Raw genomic sequence first — 24,361 nt, forward strand, 5'->3', positions numbered from 1 at the left:
AAATGTACCATAATACTGTACATACAAAAACTGTTCAATGAGAATGATTTAAATATATCTGTTCTTTTCCAGATCTGGAAGACAAAAATGTAAAGTTCTGCAACTGTATTATTGCTGAGAACATGTGCCCAGGAACACCGTGTTTTCCTCTTTTCACCCTCATCCCAGCCCCGCCTTCAGAGTCCCCTGAGCTTGGATCAAGAGCCAACAGCATCCCTGAAGATAACCAGAGCCAAATGTTTATTCAATGGAAGTCATTATTCAGTGAGCTGTTGCTTACCATAAACTATGAAAAGCGTTAAGTTCTAAGCCCAGCCAAGATTAAATCCAGACGGAGGTCTTCCCATCCCCTGATTTGCTACTAGCACTGCTTTTGTTGGACCCAGCTTTGGACCCTATTTTGGCCTTTTTTTCCCTGGGACCATGGGGATTGTTTTGGTGACTGTAGGCCTGGATTGCTAGATCTAAGCGTTCCTGAGCCATTCTGATCTCCCGCTGCAGTGTCTCCAGGTCAGCTGGGAGGTTCTCCTCATGGCTGCCATACTGTTGTTCCTGGGCGATGTTGGCCTTGTTTTGCTTGTAGGCAATCTTAGCATTAGACAATTCGGTGTACTGGATTTGATCTGGTTTGACAGCAATGTTATAGCCAGGGGGAGCAGATGGTGTATTCCAAGTGAAAGGATAATTATAAGCACCCGGATCTTCAAGTTCCCTCCTTTTACTGTTTAGTGAGTCTCGAATGGTCCCAAACCCTAAATGAAGCATCTCCCAAATGTTAAGCAATAGGCAAAGGCCCGTAACACCATACATTATCAGAAGGAAGATGGTCTTTTCAGTGGGCCTAGAAATAAAGCAGTCTATCTTATGAGGGCAAGGAAGTCTGCTGCACACGTAAAATGGGTGGACTTGGAAGCCATACAGAAAATACTGCCCTATCAGAAAACCCACCTCAAATACGGTCCTTGCCAGCAACTGCAGCACATAGATTTTCATGAGCCCATCCTCCCGAATCCGTCGTCGGCCATCATGCTTGGGTTTAGGTGGGCTCTGCTCTTTATTTTCCTTTTCACTTTCTAATTCCATTTCTGGATACATCATGGGATCCTCTTCATGGTCCTCTTCTGTTTCTTCCAGAGCCCGGTGTTGTTTCCAACGCATTGCGTAGGGTTTGCTCCGAGCTGCCTTCTTGTCTGCTTCACCATGCTCCATTTTGGCAATCTTATGAATGGCATAGCCCAGGTACATCACCGAAGGAGTAGCCACCAGGATGATCTGGAAAACCCAGAAGCGCACATGGGAGAGGGGTGCAAAGGCATCATAGCAAACATTCTCACAGCCCGGCTGCTCTGTGTTGCACACAAATTTGCTCTGTTCATCATAATAGATAGACTCTCCTCCTACAGCTGTAAGGACAATCCGGAAGACAATCAACACAGTGAGCCAGATCTTCCCCACAAATGTGGAATGGTTGTGAATCTCCTCCAGCAGGCGAGTCAGGAAGCTCCAACTCATGGTGACTGAATTGGTTTGCCCTGATAAAAGTGGAAAAATACCAAAGGAAAACCAACAAATATTAAAATCTTAACAATTTAATTTTTAACTTGTGATATCTCTAGGAACTACTACTTTACATACTTGAAATCTAACTTCAAGTCTTATACTGAGACAAATGTTAAACTAAATAGCATCTTACTCTCTGCGACCCTTAGGTAGAACTATTTTGTAACCACTGCGCTCGGCCTATTTATTTTTTTTTTAGAGACAGTTTTTCTTGCTCTGTTGCCCAGGCTAGAATGCAGTGGGATGATTACAGCGCACTGCAACCTCAAACTCCTGGGTTCAAGCAATCCTCTTGCCTCAACCTCCTGAGTAGCTTAAGACTACAGATGCATGCTGCCACACTCAGCTAATTTTTTTTTTTTTTTTAATTTCTTAGAGATGGGGTCTTGCTATGTTGCCTAGACTGGTCTTGAACTCCTGGCCTCAAGTAATCATCCCACTTGAGCTTCCCAACGTGCTGGATTATAGGTGTGATCCACCACATCTACCACAATTCTACTTTTTAAACCAGGGAAGATATGAAAGCAAACCAGACTTTCTAGGACCCTGTAGGCCCAAACAAGTGCTCATACACTGAAGTGAATAGTCCTACCTGGCCAGGTGCAGTGGCTCACACCTGTAATCCTAGCACTCTGGGAGGCAGAGGCGGGAGGATCACTTGAGCCTAGGAGTTCAAGACCAGCCTGAGCAAGAACAAGACCCTGTCTCCACTAAAGATAGAAAAATTAGCTGGGCATCTTGGTGTGTGCCTGTAGTCCCAGCTACTTAGGAGGCTGAGGCAGGAGGATGGCTTGAGCCCAGGAGTTTGAGGTGCTGTGAGCTAAGCTGACGCCACGGCATTCATCCGGGCAACAGTGAGACTCTGCCTCAAAAAAAAAAAAAAAAAAAAAAAAAAAAAAAAAAAACTTAAAAATATTAAATAAAATTACAGTTATTTATTGAGATGTATTTCTCAGATGCAGTATACTGGGTTCTTTACATATATTGTTGTTTTCGTGTGTGTGTGTGTGAAGAGTGGAGGGTGGGCGGGTGAGCTGCATATATTGTTATTTCACGAGACCTTCAGAACTTTGTGAGATATAGAGAAGAAAACAACACATAGGTGTAGCTATTCAATCCAGTCACAGAAAGACCACCACTGAGAACATAAAGGGGACACCTGGGCTGGACACCACTGTGAAGAGGTGGCTTATTAGGAAACTTAAATTGAGGACCAGGTAACAAAGTGTTAAAAGGAATTAAAGAGATGGTATAGCTACAAACTACAGGCAATGATCGAGAACTGAAATAAAAGACAGAAAGGAACTAGGAAGACACTACCTAGCTAGGCTGCATAGCATAGCAGATTCTGGTTTTACTTAGTGAGTGGTCTTGCAACAAATATAACTAGCCCTTTACTACATAACAAAATTTATAGATTACATGTCTGTATCTTGTTTATGGTAGATAGTAAAACAACATTTTCAGAGACAGTTTTATTCTGAGATTTTTACAGGTAAAAACCATCTAAATGAGATAATATATGTAAAATCCTTAATAGAGCCCCTGGCACAAAGTACACCTAGCTTTCCGCTTCTCCTCCTCCTTTTCCCAGTTTACTTCTGCAGATTACAGGGCATCTGTCACATTACCAGAGAAGTTTAAATACACTTTACCTGTTTTCCAGAACTTCTGTTACCCAAACTATTCTTAAAGAAATGATGTCTTGCCTGCAACTTTTCCAGATTCCCTTTGGAAGAAAAAAAAGAAAAGAGCAGGTCATAAGCTTCCTCCCACAGAAAACAATGAATCACTAAAACGCCATTTTCAGGAAGAAACAAAGTTTTCTTTTTTTTTTTTTTTTGAGACAGAGGCTCACTCTGTTGCCTGGGCTAGAGTGAGTGCGGTGGCGTCAGCCTAGCTCACAGCAACCTCAAACTCCTGGACTTAAGCAATCCTACTGCCTCAGCCTCCCGAGTAGCTGGGACTACAGGCATGCGCCACCATGACTGGCTAATTTTTTCTATATATATTTTTAGTTGTCCACCTAATTTATTTCTATTTTTAGTAGAGACGGGGTCTCGAACCCCTGAGCTCAAACGATCCACCCGCCTCAGTCTCCCAGAATGCTAGGATTACAGGCGTGGGGCACCACACCTGGCCAAGAAACAAAGTTTTCTATGTATCAAAGGAATCAATCAGAATGAGATGGAAACAGGCCTGAGTTTGAATACCACTGTTTTCTCCTCCCATACATGTAGTAGGAGAAACTATGTGACAGTGACCCAAAGATTCTTAAGTCATTGTATTCTAAGAAAATATGACAGGAAGATGAATCATTTGTGGAAATCCAAAGCAAATGAACTCTGGCACCTACTGGAAAAAGCCAAAGCAGAAGAATCCCAGCAAATTAAAAGCAGGTCACTAAAGGCCTTGCAAAAATCTTCACCCTGCGTGCTCTATTCCCTGGAGTAGCCAATACACATCTCACGGGGATTTGAGCAGCCAACTAAGAGCAAGCTGTTTAGCTAAAACACCCAACAGCTGGCTCTCAGCCACTGGGACACCCGGCTCCACAGGAGGTGATTTACAGATTCAACTGCTCACAAACAGTCACAGAAAGAAAACACCTGCATCTGTACTGGAGTAAAAATCAAAACAAATTCCAAGATGATTCTCACAGTTCTGGAGGCAAATTCCAAGATGAATTATTGCTCATTATCAAGTTCTGCCAACTCTCAATAGCAATGGCCGAAAGTCATCCATAAGGTCCAACGTTGTTTATTACTATCATTTAACAAATTTAAAACAATCCCTGAGTGTTATGTGTTCATAGTAACTTAATTAAAAAGGCTTTTCTTGTTTTAGATACAGGAGGGGGAAAAAAAAAACTGGAACAATTTCCAAAAGACCAATGAAGCAAGAAAAAAAATGAAGTGCAGGCATCAAGATTTACATATAAAGATCTCATCACAGGACTTGTAACTCCCATTTCTAGCCCTGTTTTCCAACTGAGCTCACTTTTCCTCCTCTCACTAAACATTCAAGTTATAAAACCACAAAACAAGAAGTAAATAATATGTAATTTTTAAATGGTGATGTAAGCCAGATTCCTGACACAGAACTCCATAACAGAGTTCCCTGCAGGCTCAGATTTCCCCTAAAGCCTGAAATTCTATTTGTTCCAATAAGCCAAAGTAATGAAAATACAGTTGTTAATTAGTCAGAAAACTCATCCTCTATACTTCCATCCATATCAAAGATAAATGGGTATCTTTTAAAATAATTATTGCTATGTAAGAATTTCTCAATAGTTCAGAATCTCACACAATAACTTTTTCTTTGGTGGGAGGAATTGGTGATAAACCCTTTGAAGCTTATATAAGTTACAAAGCAGCCATTTTACACACCCAGAAGTATGATTCTGTACTGGTTAAGCTGTAGGCCCAGAAAATGCTGAACCCTTAGAGCCTGGTTTTCCATGGGCATTCATAAGAGCCATAGCACCCCACACCTATACCCTGAAAAGTCTTTGGAATGGGTATATCCATAGTTAATGCTCTTAGCCACAAAATGCCCATGAGGGGTAGAAGGTGGGGGGTCTGGATACTTGGTCTTCTGTATACTGGATATACCCAGATTAATTCACTTTGCTTCTCTTTTTTTTTTTTTTTTTTTTGAGACAGAGTCTCGCTCTGTTGCCCGGGCTAGAGTGAGTGCCGTGGCGTCAGCCTAGCTCACAGCAACCTCAAACACCTGGGCTTAAGCGATCCTACTGCCTCAGCCTCCCAAGTAGCTGGGACTACAGGCATGCGCCACCATGCCCAGCTAATTTTTTCTATATATATTTTTAGTTGTCCATATAATTTCTTTCTATTTTTAGTAGAGACGGGGTCTCGCTCTTGCTCAGGCTGGTCTCGAACTCCTGACCTCCAGCGATTCACCCGCCTCGGCCTCCCAGAGTGCTAGGATTACAGGCGTGAGCCACCGCGCCCGGCCCACTTTGCTTCTCTTAACATAATTTTACTGTGGCGGGAAAAAAAACCTGTAACATTAAAAGAATGCAAAAAGCCACAATCATAGCTACATAAAAATGTTTTAGTTTTCCATACTTCCTTCTAGTCTTTGTCCATATGAATTCATATCAATACACCAAGTGTAAACGACACTAATTTACAAAGTCCTAATTTGCAAAAGGGTCTAGTAGTAAAAATGAACTTGTCTTTGTGCAATTTCGTTCTAAAATAAAGAACCATGGGCTTCCTAAAATGAATGGCAGCATGACCACTGTTTTGACCTATGGTAGGTTTTTCTTTGATTATTTCCCCTTTCCAAATCCCTCTCTTTCTAAGTACCCACTCTTGCTCTTAGTAGCATGTCAAATCAAATAATCCCTGGGTAATGAGTGTACGGTCTGGGAAATATTCTGAAAATGTTAGTTCTTTAGGCAGTGTGGTGGCATGCAGCACCTGTATTCCCATCTTCAGGAGGCCGAGGCAGGAGGATCACTTCAACTTAGGAATTTGAGGTTGCAGTGAGTTATGACGATGCCACTGCACTCTAGCTTAGCTCAGGCAACAGAGTGAGACTCTGTCTCAAAAAAAAAAAAAAAAAAAGAAAAGAAAGAAGAAGAAAATGTTAGTCATTTTTGTAATGGGTCACTCATTCTCTAGGCAAGCCCTACTATCCCACAGATATGCATTACTATACTTTTTTTTTTCCCCCCACTCTGTCACCGTGGGTAGAGTGCAGTGGCATCATTATGGCACACTGCAACCTCAAACTCCTGGGCTCAAGCGATCCTCCTGCCTCAGCCTCCTGAGTAGCTGGGATTACAGGCACACACCACCACGCCTGGCTAATTTTTCTATTTTTGGTAGAGATGGGGGTCTCACTCTTGTTCAGGCTGGTCTTAAACTCCTGAGCTCAAGCGAGCCTCTCGGCCTCCCCGAGTGCTTGCATTACAGGCATGAGCCACCATGCCCAGCCCAGCATTAAAACATTAAAAATGGCTTACAATGTCATAGAGTACACTACTCCACCAGAGAGAATAAAATCAAATCACTTCAAAAAGAAAAACAGAATAAGTAGAATGGCAGGTTCTGGAGTTAACATTTCTAAAGCAGTATGTATCACTGCCAAGTGTGGTCTCACTGTGGAGGAAAGTGTGTTCTTACTGCACTAAACTTCCTTTTCCTCTGAACTAGTGTTTTGCTCAGTTCTCAGGTGCCTAAGATTCAGGACACAGTCTTCTTTGTTGACTTCTCTGCTTCTGCAAACAGACTTGGTTATGGTGTAGGGGGTGAGAGTGTGCAATTCACCTGTGAATGGCTCACATGAAGAAATAAAAATATTCCATCTACAAGTGGAAAATGGTGTAGAAGTGGTAATGAAGACATGGGTGGAAGCCATCACTAGAACAAGGAATAAGAAGGGAACTCCATACCATTATAACCAAATTGCTTAAAACCAATAAAGAAATATATTAAAAGCAGCTAGGAAAAAAGATACTATATAAACAAAAAAAAAATTAAAATGACAGAATTCTCAATGAAAGCCAAAAGATAGTGGAGCAACACATTTAAAATCCAGAAAAACGCCCCCAGAATTCTCTACCCAGCAAAATCACAGCTATAGGAAAGCAGAAGAAAGGAAAACAATCACAAAGAGAGAAAGACAAAAACAAATTAAGTACCCACTATATGATCCAGCCATTCTGCTCCTAAGCATTACTTGAGAGGTGAAATTCTATCTCAATAAAAACACTAGCACATGAATGTTAAGTTTCATTTGTATTAGCGAAAACCTAGAAACAATACAAATGCTCACAGAATGGACTGTTGTATATTCACATAATGGAATACTACAAGAATAAAAAAAAATAAACTACTGATACATTCAGCATAGATCAATCTCAAAACAGTAATAACTAGGTTGAATGACAGAAGGCAAAAAATAATACATACAGTATGATTCCATTTATGTAACATTCTAGAAAATACAAACTAATCTTTAGTGATAGAAAGCAGATCAGTAGTTGTCTATATTGATAGGTTGGAGGTGGAGTGCAGTGAGGGGTAGGAAAAGTCAATCTTGCTCCTTTTTCTCTCTCCACCACCAAACTATCAGCAAATCCTGTCAGTTCTATCTTCAAAATATATTCACAATTTAATCACTCTTACCACCTCCACTGCTATCACTCTAATCCAAGCCACTTTCATCTGTCACCAAGACCACTGTAAAAACAACCCCTTTAACTGGTCCTTTAGCCCTGTGATCCCCAACACCCCCATCCCCGGCCAAAGAACTGGTATTAGTCCGTGGCCTGTTCGGAACAGGGCCGCACTGTAGGAGGTCAGTGGAAGGCCAGGGAAGATCCATCTGTATTTACAGCAACTCCTCATCACCACCTGAACTCTACCTCCCCGCCCCGCCCCGCCCCGCCCCCCAATGGCCACGGAAAAATTATCTTCCATGAAACCCATTCCTGGTGCCAAAAAATGTTGGAGACCACTGCACTGCCTTAGCTTATGCTCTTATCCTCTCTCCAACAGCAACCAGAGTAAAGATTTTAGAAGGTAGGTTAGACAATTTTCTTTTCTGATCAAAACTCTCTAGTAGTAGCTTCCCATAACACTTGGAATAAAATCCAAAATCTTTCCATGGTTTACAATGTCCTTTATCAGCTCACTTTCTGATCTCATCCCTGCTCATTCTCCTTCTTCCTCATTCTGCTTCAGGAATATCTACCTGCATCCTCTTTGTTCCTCAAACCATGACAAACATGCCATGCTTTTGCCTTAGAATCTTTGCACTTGCTATTTTCACTGATTACAACAACTCTTCATTGATACTGGCAGGACTCTCTCTTACTTCATTCAAGGCTTTGCTCAAATGTCACCTTCTTTAGTAAGACTTTCCCTAGACAACTTCTAACAGTTACTATCATTCTCCAGCCTTTTTTTCTTAGCTATAATTTTCTTTACAGCACCTAATCCACACATTATGTGTGTGTATCTCTGTGTGTGTGGATATATATATATTTTTTAGACAGTCTTGCTCTGTTGCCCTGGCAAGAGTACAGTGGCATCATCATAGCTCACTGCAACCTCAAACTCCTGACCTCAAGTGATCCTCCTGCCTTAGCCTCCCAGAGTGCTAGGATTACAGGTGTAAGCCACCTCATCCAGCCTATTTATATATATGTATATAAGTTATTTTTTTATTTGCTTGCCTAGTTCCTCCACTAGAATAGAAACTCCCTGATAGCAAGGACTCTGTTCTTTTATCCCCAGTTATCTGAAACCCCAGGGCCACGAAAATGATGATGGGTTCTCAATAAATACCTGTTCAATAAATTCACACATTTATAGAATTATCCCAATTTTGTGAAAACAAAATTTATGCATTAAAAAACCCTAAAAAAATAAAACAAAAATCCTGAAAGGCTATAAACCAATCAATACCTGCTCTACTTTCTCTCTTCTTCAGTCTGTCTTCTACATCTCCACCAGAATTCTCTCTCTAAAACAGATGTGTTACTTCTCTGCTGAAAAGCTACTAATGTAGGTGGCTCCTCACATCAGTGGGGGCAAAGATGGAATTTTTAATTAATGGTGTTTGGGCAACAGGATAATCACCTAGAAAAAAAGATAAAAGGAGAATTCATACCTAACATCAGACATTTGGATAAAACCCAAATAAGTATTTAAATATAAAAATGGAAACCATAAAAGTATTATAAAAAACATGGTTGATATTTCTTATAACTCTGGGAAATGGAAGAGGCCCCCGCCAACTATTTTTAAATAAATATGAGTACAAAAAAATGAAACCATCTCTGTGGTTTTAAAACACATGCCATAAACAAATATTAAAAAACAAATAATGAATTTGGGGAAAAGTTTTTGGTAACTTTTACAGGCAAAAAGCTGATCTCCCTAATATATAAAGAGCTCCAATAAATCTACAAGAAAAACTACAAAACAGCCAACAAAACAATAGAAAGTGGTCAAGGGACATGAACAGACATTGCACAAATGAGAAACACAAATTTCCCTTAAACACAATGTACAACATGGTTGAATCTTAAAAACACAACGCTAAGTGAAAGAAACCAGACACAAAATACCCACATACTGTATAATGTCATTTATATGAAATGTCCAGGAGATGCAAATCTATATAGACAGAAAGTATTAATAGATGAACAGCTGCCAGGGACTGGAGGGAATGGAGAGTGACTACTAATGGGTATGGGGATGATGAAAATATTCTGAAATTAGTGGTAATGGTAACACACTTGTGAATATATTAAAAAATAAGTGAATTGTACACTTTAAAGGGTGACTGTTAAGGCATGTGAATGATGTCTTAATATTTTAAAAACCGGCCGGGCGTGGTGGCTCACGCCTGTAATCCTAGCTCTCTGGGAGGCCGAGGCGGGTGGATCGCTTGAGGTCAGGAGTTCGAGACCAGCCTGAGCAAGAGCGAGACCCCCGTCTCTACTAAAAATAGAAAGAAATTATATGGACAACTAAAAATCTATATAGAAAAAATTAGCCGGGCATAGTGGCGCATGCCTGTAGTCCCAGCTACTCGGGAGGCTGAGGCAGGAGGATCGCTTAAGCCCGGGAGTTTGAGGTTGCTGTGAGCTAAGCTGACGCCACGGCACTCACTCTAGCCTGGGCAACAAAGTGAGACTCTGTCTCAACAAAAAAAAAAAAAAAAAAAAAAAAATATTTTAAAAACCTACTTTGAGATGCAATTTTTCTCTTATCACAATGGCAAAAATTCAAAAGTTAGGGAAGCTATGGAGCAGCAGACATGCTCATACATTGTTGACAGGAGTGGTACAACTTCTGATGGCAATTTGGCAATATCTAACAAAATTACAAATGCATCTACCCTTTAATCCAGCAATCTGACCTTTGGAAACTGCATCAATAAATATCTGCACAAGTACAAGGTTAATTAATATGGTATAAACAATGATATGTCCACTGTCAGGGGAACGGTTAAATGCACTGTATCTATTTAATATATAATACAATACAATATAGCTGTAAAAAAATAAAGAGGAATGCTTTCATTGTATAGAAAGAAATCTAAGACATTTAATTAAGTAAAAACATTGAGAGTATATAAATGTATATAAACTGCATCTTTTATATAAGAAAGGAGAAAAATGTTTTCCACTTATATTTCTGTAAAGAAACAGGATACATTTTTTAAGAAACTTAATAAAAGTTGGGGAGGGGATAAAGGAAGATGGGGTGGGATCCATATTTTTGATTATGTACCTTTTTATATGGTCTTGTTTTTTGAACCAAATAAATATACTGCCTTTCTAAAGAAAATAGCCCTAAAGGCATCCCACTGCCCTAGAGAAAAAAGCCTGCTTAATATTTTTTAAAACTTTGGTTTATATTTTTTAAAACATTTAAAAATTCTTGTTTTATAATCTTTTTTAATCTGTTCTACTTCAAATTTTAAAAAATCATATTTGCATCTTATACTACACATTTTCACATATGTATTTCTTGTTTTCCTCTGAAATCCTCTTCCCCTGGACATCCTCCTAGTTTGCTCCCACTCATTATGCTTCTCTTCAGATGCCACCTCCCCTGGTGAGGCCTTCCCTGACCACCTACCTACAATAATATCACTCTATCACTCTCTATGTCCTGCCTTCACTTTGCCTTTTTCCTTCAGTTCACTTCATACTGCCTAACCACATTTTTTATTTTATTTTTTTGAGACAGGGTCTCACTTTGTCACACAGGCTGGAGTGCAATGTCCTTATCATAGTTCATTGCAACCTCCAATTCCTGGGCTCAAGCAATCCTTCCACCTTAGCCTCCTGAGTAGCTGGAAGTACAGCCCCACGCCACCATGCCAGGCTAATTTCTAAAACGTTTTTGTAGAGACAGGGTCTTCACATATTGCCTAGACTGGTCTTGAACTCCTGGACTCAAGTGATCCTCTTGCCTAAGGTCTCCCATAGTGCTAGGATTACAGGTGGGAACCACCGTGCCTGGTCATGTATCTTTTATCTCCTAATTTGTTCATTATCTGTTACCCCCAACAGAATTTAAAAGCAAGTACTTTGTTCTTGTATCCCTGGCACCTACAACAATGAGCACCTCAACAGGTGTTCAATAACTCTTCGCTGAGTGATTTAATAAATTTGAATCTTTACTCATAGTTTTTCTTCTACTTTAAAATTGCCTTTCCACAATGTCCTACCTAGAAAAACTTTCATCCTTTAGTAACTAGCTGAAAGGTCTCTTCAAACTTCCTTGACATCCTCAATTAATTTCCTCCCCAGAAAGCCCATAATTTTTCCGTTTCATTAATATCGACACTTGTTCTATTAAATCAATGTTAGCGGTATCAGTTTCTTCTGCTGGAATTATGAGTTTTTTTGAGGGTATAGTCCTTGTTTTTAATTCTGTACGTCCTTAGTACCTAATATGCTGGCAGGACACAAAAGTCAATAAATACACATGTGCTGTATTGAACTTAAGATCTGAATGTATTTGTGAGAAGTAGAAAATAAGAAATATGTTCATCAATACAGTGGTATTACAGCAAAGACTACAACGAATGGAATAACGGTACAAAACATAAAGATACACAGAGAAAGGAAAGAGACTAACTCCTATGAATCAAAAGGTATATAGGCTTACTGCACAAAGCAAGTGGGTCTTTGAAAGATGGGTATGGTTTCACCAGGCAGAGCTGGGGTGGGAAGTAGAGGCCAGCCAGGCAGATGGAGAAAATGGTGTGAGGGAAAAGTTGCACAAGAAGTCTCTTGGACTGGAACATGATGGAGGATGTTTGGGAAGTAGTTGGAGAGAAGGCTGAACAGAGAAGTTAAAAGACCAGTTTGCAGAGGACCTTAGCACACTGTGGAACCTGAAATTAATGAAAGTAATGGTAAATAAATGTTCCTCAAATGTTGCCCATAGATCACCTTCATCAGAATTATCCAGAGTGCCTGTAGAAAATGCTGATTCCCATGTTATAGCTACCCAACTCTCACTCCTAGCCTATTAAATCAAAATTTAACTAGTCTTCTATGGTTAAACATTTAAGTTGTCTACAACAGTTTATTATACTTGTATCTTTGTATACATCCCCAATTACAGATATAAATTTCTAAAAGAATTGTTGGGTCAACAGTTGTATGAATTGCTAATTTTTTTTGTGTATAAGAAAAGGTCAACTTCTTTGTCAATTATCTCTCCAAAAATTCTAAAACTTTTCATATGTGTTACAAATTCCAAAAGGTTGGTACCTATTTGTATTTCCACTGGCAGAGTATGAGAATGTTGTTATCCTCACTGCCTCACCAATGACTTTATTTCTTAAGAAAGAAGGCAAGGGTTAATTGGCATTTAAACTTTAGTAAGTTTTAGACTAACACTGATTATTAAGAAAATGCAAAAAAAAAATAAAAAAATAAGGCCAGGCGTGGTGGGTCACACCTGTAATCCCAGCACTTTGGGAGGCTGGGATCACTTGAAATCAGGAGTTTGAGACCAGCCTGGGCAACACAGCAAGACTCTGTCTCTACAAAAAAATTTAAAAATTTGCCAGGCATGATGGTGGGCACCTGTAGTCCTAGCTACTTGGGAGACTGAGGCAGGAAGATCACCTGAGCCTACGAGTTCCAGCCTACAGTAAGCTATGACCATACCACTGCACTCCAGCCTGGGTAGCACAGCAAAACACTATCTCAAAAAAAAAAAAAAAAAAAATATATATATATATATATATAAAAACAATGAGATTTTGTACCCAACTGGATGGCTAATAGAAAAACAAACAGAAAATAAGTGAATAAGTGGTGGCAAAAATACAGAGAAACTGGAACCCTTGTGCATTACTGGTAGGAATGTAAAATGGGACAGCTGCTGTGGAAAACAGTAGGGCAATTCCTCAAAGTATTAAATATAAAATTCCCATACAATGCAACAGTTTCCCTTCTGGATATATAACCAAAAGAAATGAAGGCATGGACTTGAACAGACATGTGTACACTCACGTTCATAGGAGCATTACTCATAACAACCAGAAACAACCCAAACGTCCATCAAAAGATGAATACACAAACAAAATGTGGTACATACATACAATGGAGTATTATTCAGCCTCAAAAAGGAAGGAAATTCTGACACAGTTACAACACGGATGGACATTGAACATGTGCTAAGTGAAATAAGCCAGTCACAAAAGGATAAATATTGTATGATCTCACTTATACATCTGGAGTAGTCAAATTCATAGAGACAGAAAGTAAAATGGTGATTGACAGGGATGGGGGGGAATAAGGAAATATTATTTAATAGATACAGAGTTTAAATTGGGAAGAAAAAAAGAGTTCTGAAGATGGATTGATGGTAATGGTTCCAGGAATGCCACAGAATTAGACACTTAAAAAAATAGTTATGGCTGGGCATGTGGCTGCAATTCCAGCACCTGTAATTCCAGCACTTTGAGAGGTCAGGATGGGAGGATGGCTTGAGGCCAGGAGTTTGAAACAAGCCTAGGCAACATAGTGAGACTCCATCCCTCCAAACAATGAAAAAAATTAGCCAGGCATGGTGCTGCATGCCAGTAGTCCTAGCTACTTGGGAGGCTAAGATGGGAAGATCACCTGAGCCCAAGAGTTCAAGGCTGCAACATGCTATTGTGCCACTGCACTGACCGGGTGGCAGAGCAGGACCCCATCTTTAAAAAAGTTATATGTATGTTTTACCATAATAAAAATGCAAAAAACCCCAAAAAATTTTAGACTAAAATTTATTCATGCAATATTTACCTGCCATTAAGAAGCTTGCAACTTAGCACTTTATAGTAAAGTTACATACACTTTTTAAAAACTATAGTTATATTCACAAGGTCTTTAATGTAGTTATATATGCTATGCAAAAGAGGAGTAGAGGAAGGTTAACTGGAATCATCTGCTAAAGTTTAAATATGAGATATTTTACAGTGTAGTGACTCCACAGGGAAATGCTTTACTTTCCAATTTATCTGATTCATTTTTTCCATTACAATCTCTCTGCTATAACGTAGGCCACCAAAACCACTACTAATCCAAAAATAACACTTTCATACATATATTTGGAAAAGTCCTTCTAATAAACTTGTGTTAAAAAAGAAAAAAAGCTCTCAAGTTTTTTTCTTTTTTTGTTGTTTTTAAAGACAAGGCCTCCGCTGTATTGGGTAGAGTACACAGTGGTGGCATCATAGCTCACTACAACCTCAAACTCCTGGGCTCAAGCAATTCTCCTGCCTCAGCCTCCCGAGTAGCTGGGACCACAGGCCCACACACCACCACGCCCAGCTAATTTTTCTATTTTTTTGTAGAGACAGGGTCTCACTCTTGTTCAGGCTGGTGTCAAATTCCTGACCTCAAGCGATCCTCCCACCTCAGCCTCCCAAAGTGCAAGGAGTACAGGCGTGAACCACCGTTCCCAGCCCAAGGTTTTCAAATGAAGTACTAAAAAACCCATAATTTGTGGTCTGTGAAATCATTTTTCCAATTTTTTATTGTGTTAAAATACACATAAAATTTACTGTCTCATCCATTTTCAAGCATTTCCAGAACTTTTTTGATCTTGTAAAACTGAATGGGAAGTTACTGTTTATAACAGGGAGTTATAACAGGGAGTTATAAACAATAACTCCCATTCCCCCAGCCCCTGGCAATCATCACTCTACTTTCTGTCTCTATGATTTTGACTACTTAATTACCTCACCTAAGTGGAATCATACAATATTTGTCTTTTTGTGTCTGGCTTATTTCACTGTTAAGCCATAATGTTGTCAAGCCTCAGCATGTGTCAGACTGTCCTTCCTTTTTGAGGCTGAATAATATTCCATTGTATGCATGTGCCACATTTTGTTTACACTTGCGTTGCTTCCACTTTCTGGCTGCAGTGAATAATGCTGCCATGAACATGAGTGTACAAATCGTTCTTCAAGTCCCTGCTTTCAATTCTTTCGGTTGTATATCCTGAAGTGAAATTGCTGCATAATATGGTAATTTCACTTTTAATTTGTTGAGGAACTGCTATCCTGTTTTCCATAGCAGCTATACCATTTTACAGCCCCACTAATAGTGCACAAGGGTTCCATTTTCTCCACACCCCAACCAACATTTGTTATTTTCTTTTTGTTTGATAGTAGCTATCCTAGTGGGTGAGGATAGTAGTTTAGATTTGCATTTCTCTAATGATTAGTGATGGTAAGCATCTGACCATTTGTATATCTTCTTTGAAAAAATGTCTATTCAAAGCCCTTGCCTATTTTTTGAAGATTGTTTTGGCTACTCAGTCTGTAGATCACTTTGGGTAGCACTGGTATCTTAAGTCTTCCAATCCATGAACATGGGATGTGTTTCCACTTAGTTATATCACTTTTAATTACATTCAGCAATATTTTGTAGTTTTCATTGTATAAATCTTTTACCTTCTTGGTTAATTCGTATTTTATTCTTTTTGATGCTATTGTAATGGAATTGCCTTTGTAATTTCCTTTTTAGGTCATTTGTTCTTTTTTTTTTTTTTTTTTGTTGAGACAGAGTCTCACTTTGTTGCCCAGGCTAGAGTGAGTGCCGTGGCGTCAGCTTAGCTCACAGCAACCTCAGACTCCTCGGCTTAAGCAATCCTACTGCCTCAGCCTCCCAAGTAGCTGGGACTACAGGCATGCGCCACTATGCCCGGCTAATTTTTTCTATATATAGATTTTTAGTTGTCCATATAATTTCTTTCTATTTTTAGTAGAGACGGGGTCTCGCTCTTGCTCAGGCTGGTCTCAAACTCCTGACCTCGAGCAATCCACTCGCCTCGGCCTCCCAGAGTGCTAGGATTACAGGCGTGAGCCACCACGCCCGGCCTCATTTGTTCTTAGTATATGATTTCTATATGTTGACTTTGTATCCTGCAACTTTTCTGAATTCTATTGTTCTAATATGTTTCTGTGGTGGACTCTCTAACGTTTTCTGCCTACAAGATCGTATCATCCCATGCAGGAAATGGTTGGAAACTAAAAAAGAAAAAAAGATCACATCATCTGTGAACAAAAATAATTTTGCTGCTTCTTTTCAAATTTTATTTTTCTTGCCTAACTGCTCTAGCTAGGTCTTCCAGTAGTACAGTGAATAGATAAAAGCAGGCACCCCTGCCTTGTTCCTGATCTTAGAGGAAAAGCTTTTAGTCTTTCACTATTAAGTATAATGTTTACTCTGGGTTTTTTCATATATGGCTTTTATTACGTTGAGGTAGTTTCTTTCTTTTCCCAATCGGTTGAGAGTTTTTATTATGAGGGTGTGTTGAGTTTTGTCAGATGTTTATTCTGCATCAATTGAGATGATCATGTGGTTTCCCCCCTTTATTTTGTTAATGTGGTATAAATTTAGTATGTTGAACCATCTTACATTCCAGAGATAAATATCACTTGGTCATGGCATATTACTCCTTTAATATGCTGCTGAATTCAGACTGCTAGTATCTTGCTGAGAATTTTTACATCAGTGTTCATAAAAAGATACTTCTCTAGTTTTCTTGTAGTGTCTTTGTCTTACCTTGGTATCAGGGTAACACGTGCCTCACAGAATGAATTAAAAATTGTTCTTTCCTCTTCAATTTTTTGGAAACAGTTTGAGAAGGATTGGTATTATTAGTTCTGTAAACATTTGGTAGAATTCAGCAGTGAAGCCATCAGGTCCAGGAATTTTCTTTGTGCGGATTTTTTTTTTTTGTTTTTAAAAATTTTTTTCCTGGCCGCAAAGTTTCTGCTGATGTTTGTTTGTTTTTAGAGATGGGATGTTTTGCTATGCTGCCCAGACTGAAGTGCAGTGGCTATTCACATGTACAATCATAGCACACTGCACCCTCAAACTCCTAATCTCAAGTGATTTTGCCGTATCAGCCTCCTGAGTATATCTGGGACTACAGGTACATGCCACCTCACCCACACGTTGGAAGATTTTGATTACCAACTCAATCTCTTTAGTACTTATAGGTCTATTCAGATTTTCTATTTCTTCACTATTCAGTCTTGGAAGGTTTTTTTTCTAAGAAATTGTCCATTTCATCTGGGTTACTGAATTTGTTGACATAACTGTTCATAGTACTCTCTTATAATCCTTTTTATTTCTGTAGAATCAGTAATGTTCCCATTATATTTCTAATTTTAGTCTTTTCTCTTTTTTACTTAGTCCATGTACCTAAAGGTTTGTCAATATTATTGTTTTTTTTTTTTTTTTGGAGACAGAGTCTCGCTCTGTTGCCCCGGCTACAGCGTCGTGGCGTCAGCCTAGCTCACAGCAACCTCAAACTCCTGGGCTCAAGCAATCCTCTTGCCTCAGCCTCTCATGCTGGGACTACAGCCATGCGCCACCACGCCAGGCTAATTTTTTCTACATATTTTTAGTTGTCCAGCTAATTTCTTTCTATTTTTAGTAGAGACGGAGGTTTCACTCTTGCTCAGGTTGGTCTTGAACTCCTGACCTCAAGCGATCCTCCCACCTCGGCCTCCCAGAGTGCTAGGATTACAGGAGTGAGCCACCACACCCAGCCAGATTTTCTCTATTGTTTTTCTATTCTCTATTTTCTTTATCTATTCCTAGCCTTTACTATTCACTTCCTTCTGCTAGCTTTGGGTTTAATTTGTTCTTTTTCTAATTCCTTAAGTTTTAAAGCTAGGTTATTGATTTAAAACTTTTTTGATGTAAGCATTTATAGCTATAAAATTACCCCCTAACACTGCTTTTGCTGTGTTCCATAAGTTCCAGTAGATTGTGTTTTCATTTGCATTTGTCTCTAAGCATTTTCTAATTTCCCTTATTTTCTTCTTTGATCCATTGGTTGTTTAAGAATGTGTAAATTTCTACAAATTTGTGAATTTTCAAGGTTTACTTTTGCTATTGATTTCTAATTTTATCTCACTGCAGTCAGATACTTTGCATGATATACATCCTTTTAAATCTGCTGAGACTTAGTTTGTGGCCTGATACATAGTCTATCCTGAAATATGTCCTTTTTTGTCTCTTATAACCTTTTTTGATTTAAAGTCTATTTTGTCTGATACTAGTATAGTCATGTCAGTTCTCTTTTGGTTATCAATTCTATGTAATATCTTTTCCACACCTTCACTTTCAACCTAGCATATAGTTGGATCATGTGTTTTTATCCATTCTGCCTATCTCTGTCTTTTGACTGGAGGGTTTACTTCATTACATCTGAAGTAATTACTGATAAGGAAAGACTTACTTCTGTCTTTTTACTATTTGTTTTCTATATGTCATATAGCTTTTTTGATCTCTCATTTCCTACATTACTGGTCTTGTTTTGTATTTATTTGACATTTTATATACATTTTGCAGCTATTTTCTTTGTCACCATTAAGATTAGCTTTAACATCCAAAGTTATATAACCCTCTAATTAAAACTTATTACAGTTTAACTTCAATAACATATAGAAACTGCTCCTTTACAGCTGTCCCCGCCCTTTTAATTTGTTGATAGCACAAAATAACATCTTTATAAATAAGTCTTCAAAATGCATTAGTCTCTTAAAATTATGTAGAAGACAAAATGTGGAGTTATAAACCAAAGTTACAATAATATTTGCATTACAGACATTTTTTTAATTTATTTTTTAGAGACCAGGGCTCACTATGTTGCCCAGGCTGGAGTACAGTGCCTGTACACAGGTGCAATAATAGTACAATACAGCCTCAAACTCCTGGGCTCAAGCGATCCATCCACCTCAGCCTCACAAGTAGCTGGGACTACAGGCATGGGCCACTTCAGGCAATAAGATTTTAGACTAATAACTGTTTCTTTTGATGTATTAGTCTTCCATAGAAAAGACTTTTTAGAAAACAAAAAGAGTTACAAACCACTGTTACAATACTAGCTTTTTAAATTGCCCATGTACTTACCTTTATTAAGATCTTTATTTCTTCATATAGTTTCGATTTACTGTCTATTGTCCTTTCATTTCATTTTGCAGAACTCCCTTAAGCATTTCTTGAGGGCAGGTCTGGTGGTAAGGAACTCCCTGAGCCTTTGTTTATGAGTCAATGTCTTAATTTCTCCCTCATTTTTGAAGGACAGTTTTGTGAGATATAGGATTCTTGGCTGACAGTCCCCCCCCAGCCCCCAACTCCTTTTAAATGTATCAACCCACCACTGCCTTCTGCCCTCCAGTTTCTAAGACATCTGCTGAGAAAATCTCATTGTGGTTCTCTCATATGTGAAGAGTCACTTCTCTCTTGATGTTTAAGATTGTCTCTTTGCATTTTGAAAGTTTGATTATAATGTGTCTTGCTGCGGGTTTCTTTAAGTTGATCTCATTTGGAGTTTCTGAGCTTCTTGGATGTTTATATTCATGTCTTTCATCAGATTTGGGAACTTTTCAGCCATTATTTCTTCAAGTATTCTCTGCCCCTTTCTCCTCTCTTCTTTGGAACTCCCACAATACTTATATTGGTCTGCTTCATGACATCCTACATGTCCCTTAGGCTCTGTTCACTTCTCTTCAATCATTTTTTCTTTCTGTTACTCAGACTTGTGATAACTTTCATTGTCCCATGTCCAAGTTCACCTGATTGTTCTGCTTGCTCAAATCTGCTTCTGAACCCTTTAGTGAATTTATTTCAGTTGCTTTGTTTTCTAGTTCCAGAATTTTTTTGGTTTCTTTTTTGGTTTTCCATCTCTATTTCCATTTTGTTCCTGTAACATTTTCTTGATTTTCTCCACATCTTCCTGTAGTTCTTTGAGCATCTTTAAAATAGCTGTTTTAAAGTCTTTGTCTAGTAGATGTGCTATCAAGCCTTTTTCAAGAACAGGTTTTTCCTTTGAATGAGCCATACTTTCCTGTTTCTTCATATGGCTTGTGATTTTTTTTTTTTTATGTTGTTGAAAACTGGACATTTGAATCTAATAAACTCTGGAAATCAAATTCTCCTGTTTCCCTAGAGTTTGCTGGGGGGGTTAGTTATTGTTCTTGTTTATTGGCTTGCTTTTTAAAAAAAAAATTGTTTTAGAGTATCTCCGCCAAGAATCAGCCTGAAGTATATACTGAAGGTCTTCTCAGGTCCTTTCTGAGCCTGTACCCTTTTCCTGGGCATGCGAGGTCCCTTTCTAATTTACCCTGTATATGAAGTTCTTTCTGAATGTCCTAGGCTTTAATTAATGCCTGGTTCCCAAACAGGAAAAAAAGAGAAAAATGAAGCCGGGAGAGGGGAGTATACCAGTCCTTTAAATCCCCTGGAAGTCACTTCAGCCAGAAGGGAGAAGCCTGCAACAAATGGGAGGAAATGTGACAACAATGACCACCTACCTCTTTGTCTACTCCTCTGTGATCAGAAGCAGCAATTAGCGTTCTGAGCAAAGATCCCTGCTATTTGGAGGACAGGGTGCTTTTTGCCCAACCTGGCTTCTGCAAGCTGTGTGCAAGCTACTGTAGAAATGCAGTACACAGCTGTCTGCCACTGTGATGGAAGATGGTTAGCTGCTACTGTGTTAAGAGCTGACACTGATTGAAAGAAATTAACTGCACTTTAGCTTCCAAGCCTTCTGGTGGAAGTTGAAAGCTCCAGAGTTCCAAAATAGTTACATCAGATAGATTCTGCTAGTACAATTCCTGTCCAGGGAGGGAGACAGATTCCTGGTGCTTTCTACTCTGCCATCTTCTCAGAATCTTCCTGTCAATTTTTAGCGCTTACTAAACTATAAAAATGAGGTAATTAAAAAATTTTAAATAAGTAGTACTGTTCTAAATGCTTTACAAAGCAACAACCAAATACAGATGGATCAAAGTGTTAATCTCCTTTAAAAAAAGGAAAAAACCCTCACTCATAACAGGTAGCCTATATTTTAAAATCTTAACTTCTTTTCTAAACAAAAACAAAATTCTGGATGAATTAAAATTAACATTCTAGAAAAGAGATTCTTTTTTTTTTTTTTTTTTTTGAGACAGAGTCTCACTCTGTTGCCCAGGCTAGAGTGAGTGCCGTGGCATCAGCCTAGCTCACAGCAACCTCAAACTCCTGAGCTCAAGCGATCCTCCTGTCTCAGCCTCCCGAGTAGCTGGGACTACAGGCATGCGCCACCATGCCCGGCTAATTTTTTCTATATATATTTTTAGCTGTCCATATAATTTCTTTCTATTTTTAGTAGAGGTGGGGTCTCGCTCTTGCTCAGGCTGGTCTCGAACTCCTGAGCTCAAACGATCCGCCCACCTCGGCCTCCCAGAGTGCTAGGATTACAGGCGTGAGCCACCGCGCCCGGCCGAAAAGAGATTCTTAACCTTGAATTTTGTGAAACTGAGACAAAGCAAGTTCTGGACTAGGAAGAAATTCCAATACTGGAATATGATCCAGGACTTCAGGAATAAGTCCTTTCCATATTTTCACTTGTGAAGTAAATGGAGAATATAAAGTTAGCTGATTTCTAAGGTCCCTTCCATTAACATTTGATGAAAACTTTCTCAGGCAGAGTAAAATTCATAAAACAACTGACAAATCACATGGAATTCAGAACTCTAGGAACAGAAAAAAAGCAAAGTAACAGCAGTGAAATTAAACAATAGCAAGATGTCAAATTTTCAAAAAGGCTTTTCCCAAACAATCACCCCAGAAAATTTGCGGTTGGACTAAACTAAAAAATTTCAATACTGAGTCACCATGATTCCAAAATAAGTATTAACTATTTGAGCATCTCAAATTATGAGCAGAGCAATCCACTAAGAATCATGCTAGTGACTCACATCCCTAAATGAGACTGCTTTATTGCAGAGACAAAGAATCAATTAAAGAGTATACAATGAAGTTTTATCTAACTGGAACGTTTTAAGTGGAAGTTAATTCCACATGAGTGATAATAGATGTTTAATAACTAGCTAGTGACAATTTCGAAGCAAAAGCACTATGGCAGCTAACTAGCAAACAGTAATCTATGTATTATAAACATGAAAACAATTTGTTTTCAAAAGAGCTCCTGGCTACAGACAATATTTGAAAAACACAAATATAATTTGTTGTGAATCAACATGAAGAGAGAGTAGTTTCAAATTTTGGCTCTATTAACCAATGAAGAAACAAAACACGCTATTGTCGGTTGAAGTGCCAATTTTCACTGGCAAAAAGCCATTCTACTTGAATGTAAGAACCTTCAGGAACCAGCTGGAGAAGTATGGGGAACCTGGGATAGGGATAATTCATTCATTCATAACACATCATAAGTGGGACCATCTTCATACAAAAAGGACAGTATTGGTACATTTGTCCAAAACATCCTAACCTTAGGTCAAACCAATTGTTCTGAATGATGCTCAGTCTAAGAAAATGAATGTCTAAGACAAAATAAAAATAAACGTATGGTATTTCCAAGAAGAACAGGTTTATAATACAAAATTTCTAATAAACATCATCATACACTGATGGTAAGTGTAGTCTGGTACAACCTTTTCGAAAGGCATCTCAGCAATATTTATCAAGAATTTTAAAATGCTTATATCCCCTTTGTCAATAATTCCACATTCAGTAATTTACCCTAAATAAATGGACATAAGAATTTTATATAATTTATGGTATAAGCTCTATAATGACTATTGGACAGCGACATAAATTTTGTTTTAGAACAGACATCATGAGTCGAGTGTGGTGGCCTGCTACTCGAGGGCCAGTTACTCGGGAGGCTGAGGCAGGGGGATCACCTGAGCCCAGGAGTTCAAGGCTGCAGTGAGCTATGATCATACCACTCACTGTACTTCAGCCTGGGCATGAAAGCGAGATCTTGTCTCTTAAAAAAAAAACAAAACCTACACCAGAACAGAGATCACAAAATTCAAATGTTTATAATTATACAGACAAAATTCAAAATTATACCGACACAATTAGCTGGGCATGGTGGCACATGCCTGTAGTCCCAGCTACTTGGGAGGCTGAGGCAGAAGAATTGTTGGAGCCCAGCAGTCTGAGGTTGCTGTGAGCTAGGCTGACACCACGCAACTCTAGCCCGGACAACAGAGTGAGACTCTGTCTCAAAAAAAAAAGTATATACACACACACTGACAAAATCCAAATGCCTATAATCATATAGACAGGAAGTAGATTAGTGGCTGCATGGGCCTGGGAGGAATGGGGGAAAATGGGGAGGAAATGCTAATGGGTATGAGGGTTTCTTTGGTGGGGGGGACAAAAAATATTCTAAAATCAGATTACGGTGATGGCTACATAACCATCACCATAGAGAATATACTAAAAACACTGAATTATGCACTTTAAATGGGTAAACTATAAGGTGTGTAAATTCTACCTCAAAAGAGCTGTTTTAAAAGCAATTTTACTGTCTACATATGAGTAAAGTTATTCAAATAACTGAAATAGAAAAACAGGGCCTGAGGGAAATGGAGAACACAAGCGCCATCTAAAGAGGGCTACTTTGGCCGGGCGAGGTGGCTCACGCCTGTAATCCTAGCACTCTGGGAGGCCGAGGCAGGTGGATCGCTCAAGGTCAGGAGTTTGAGACCAGCCTGAGCAAGAGCGAGACCCTGTCTTTACTAAAAATAGAAAGAAATTATCTGGCCAACTACAATATATAGAGAAAAAATTAGCCGGGCATGGTGGCGCATGCCTGTAGTCCCAGCTACTCGGGAGGCTGAGGCAGTAGGATTGCTTAAGCCCAGGAGTTTGAGGTTGCTGTGAGCTAGGCTGACGCCACGGCACTCACTCTAGCCAGGGCAACAAAGCAACACTCTGTCTCAAGAAAAAATAAATAAAATAAAAAATAAAGAG

At 39.0% G+C, this 24,361-nt stretch overlaps 1 protein-coding gene across 1 annotated transcript; it reads right to left on the reverse strand.

The window, feature by feature from the left end:
- Window positions 1-321: 321 nt before the first annotated feature.
- GJC1 (gap junction protein gamma 1) lies at window positions 322-9,030 on the reverse strand. Its single transcript, XM_069481536.1, has 2 exons — window positions 9,006-9,030; window positions 322-1,532 (listed from the first exon to the last, which is right to left on the reverse strand). The coding sequence occupies exon 2, from the start codon at window positions 1,510-1,512 to the stop codon at window positions 322-324; it is 1,191 nt and encodes a 396-aa protein (XP_069337637.1). The 5' UTR covers window positions 1,513-1,532; window positions 9,006-9,030.
- Window positions 9,031-24,361: the final 15,331 nt, after the last annotated feature.

The sequence above is a fragment of the Eulemur rufifrons genome, chromosome 9 (assembly GCF_041146395.1).
Source record: "Eulemur rufifrons isolate Redbay chromosome 9, OSU_ERuf_1, whole genome shotgun sequence".
Taxonomy (NCBI): Eukaryota; Metazoa; Chordata; class Mammalia; order Primates; family Lemuridae; genus Eulemur; species Eulemur rufifrons.

Bases quoted from the DNA above. Each gene is read 5' to 3' on its own strand.
- GJC1 (XM_069481536.1), bottom strand. From the start codon at position 1,512: ATGAGTTGGAGCTTCCTGACTCGCCTGCTGGAGGAGATTCACAACCAT.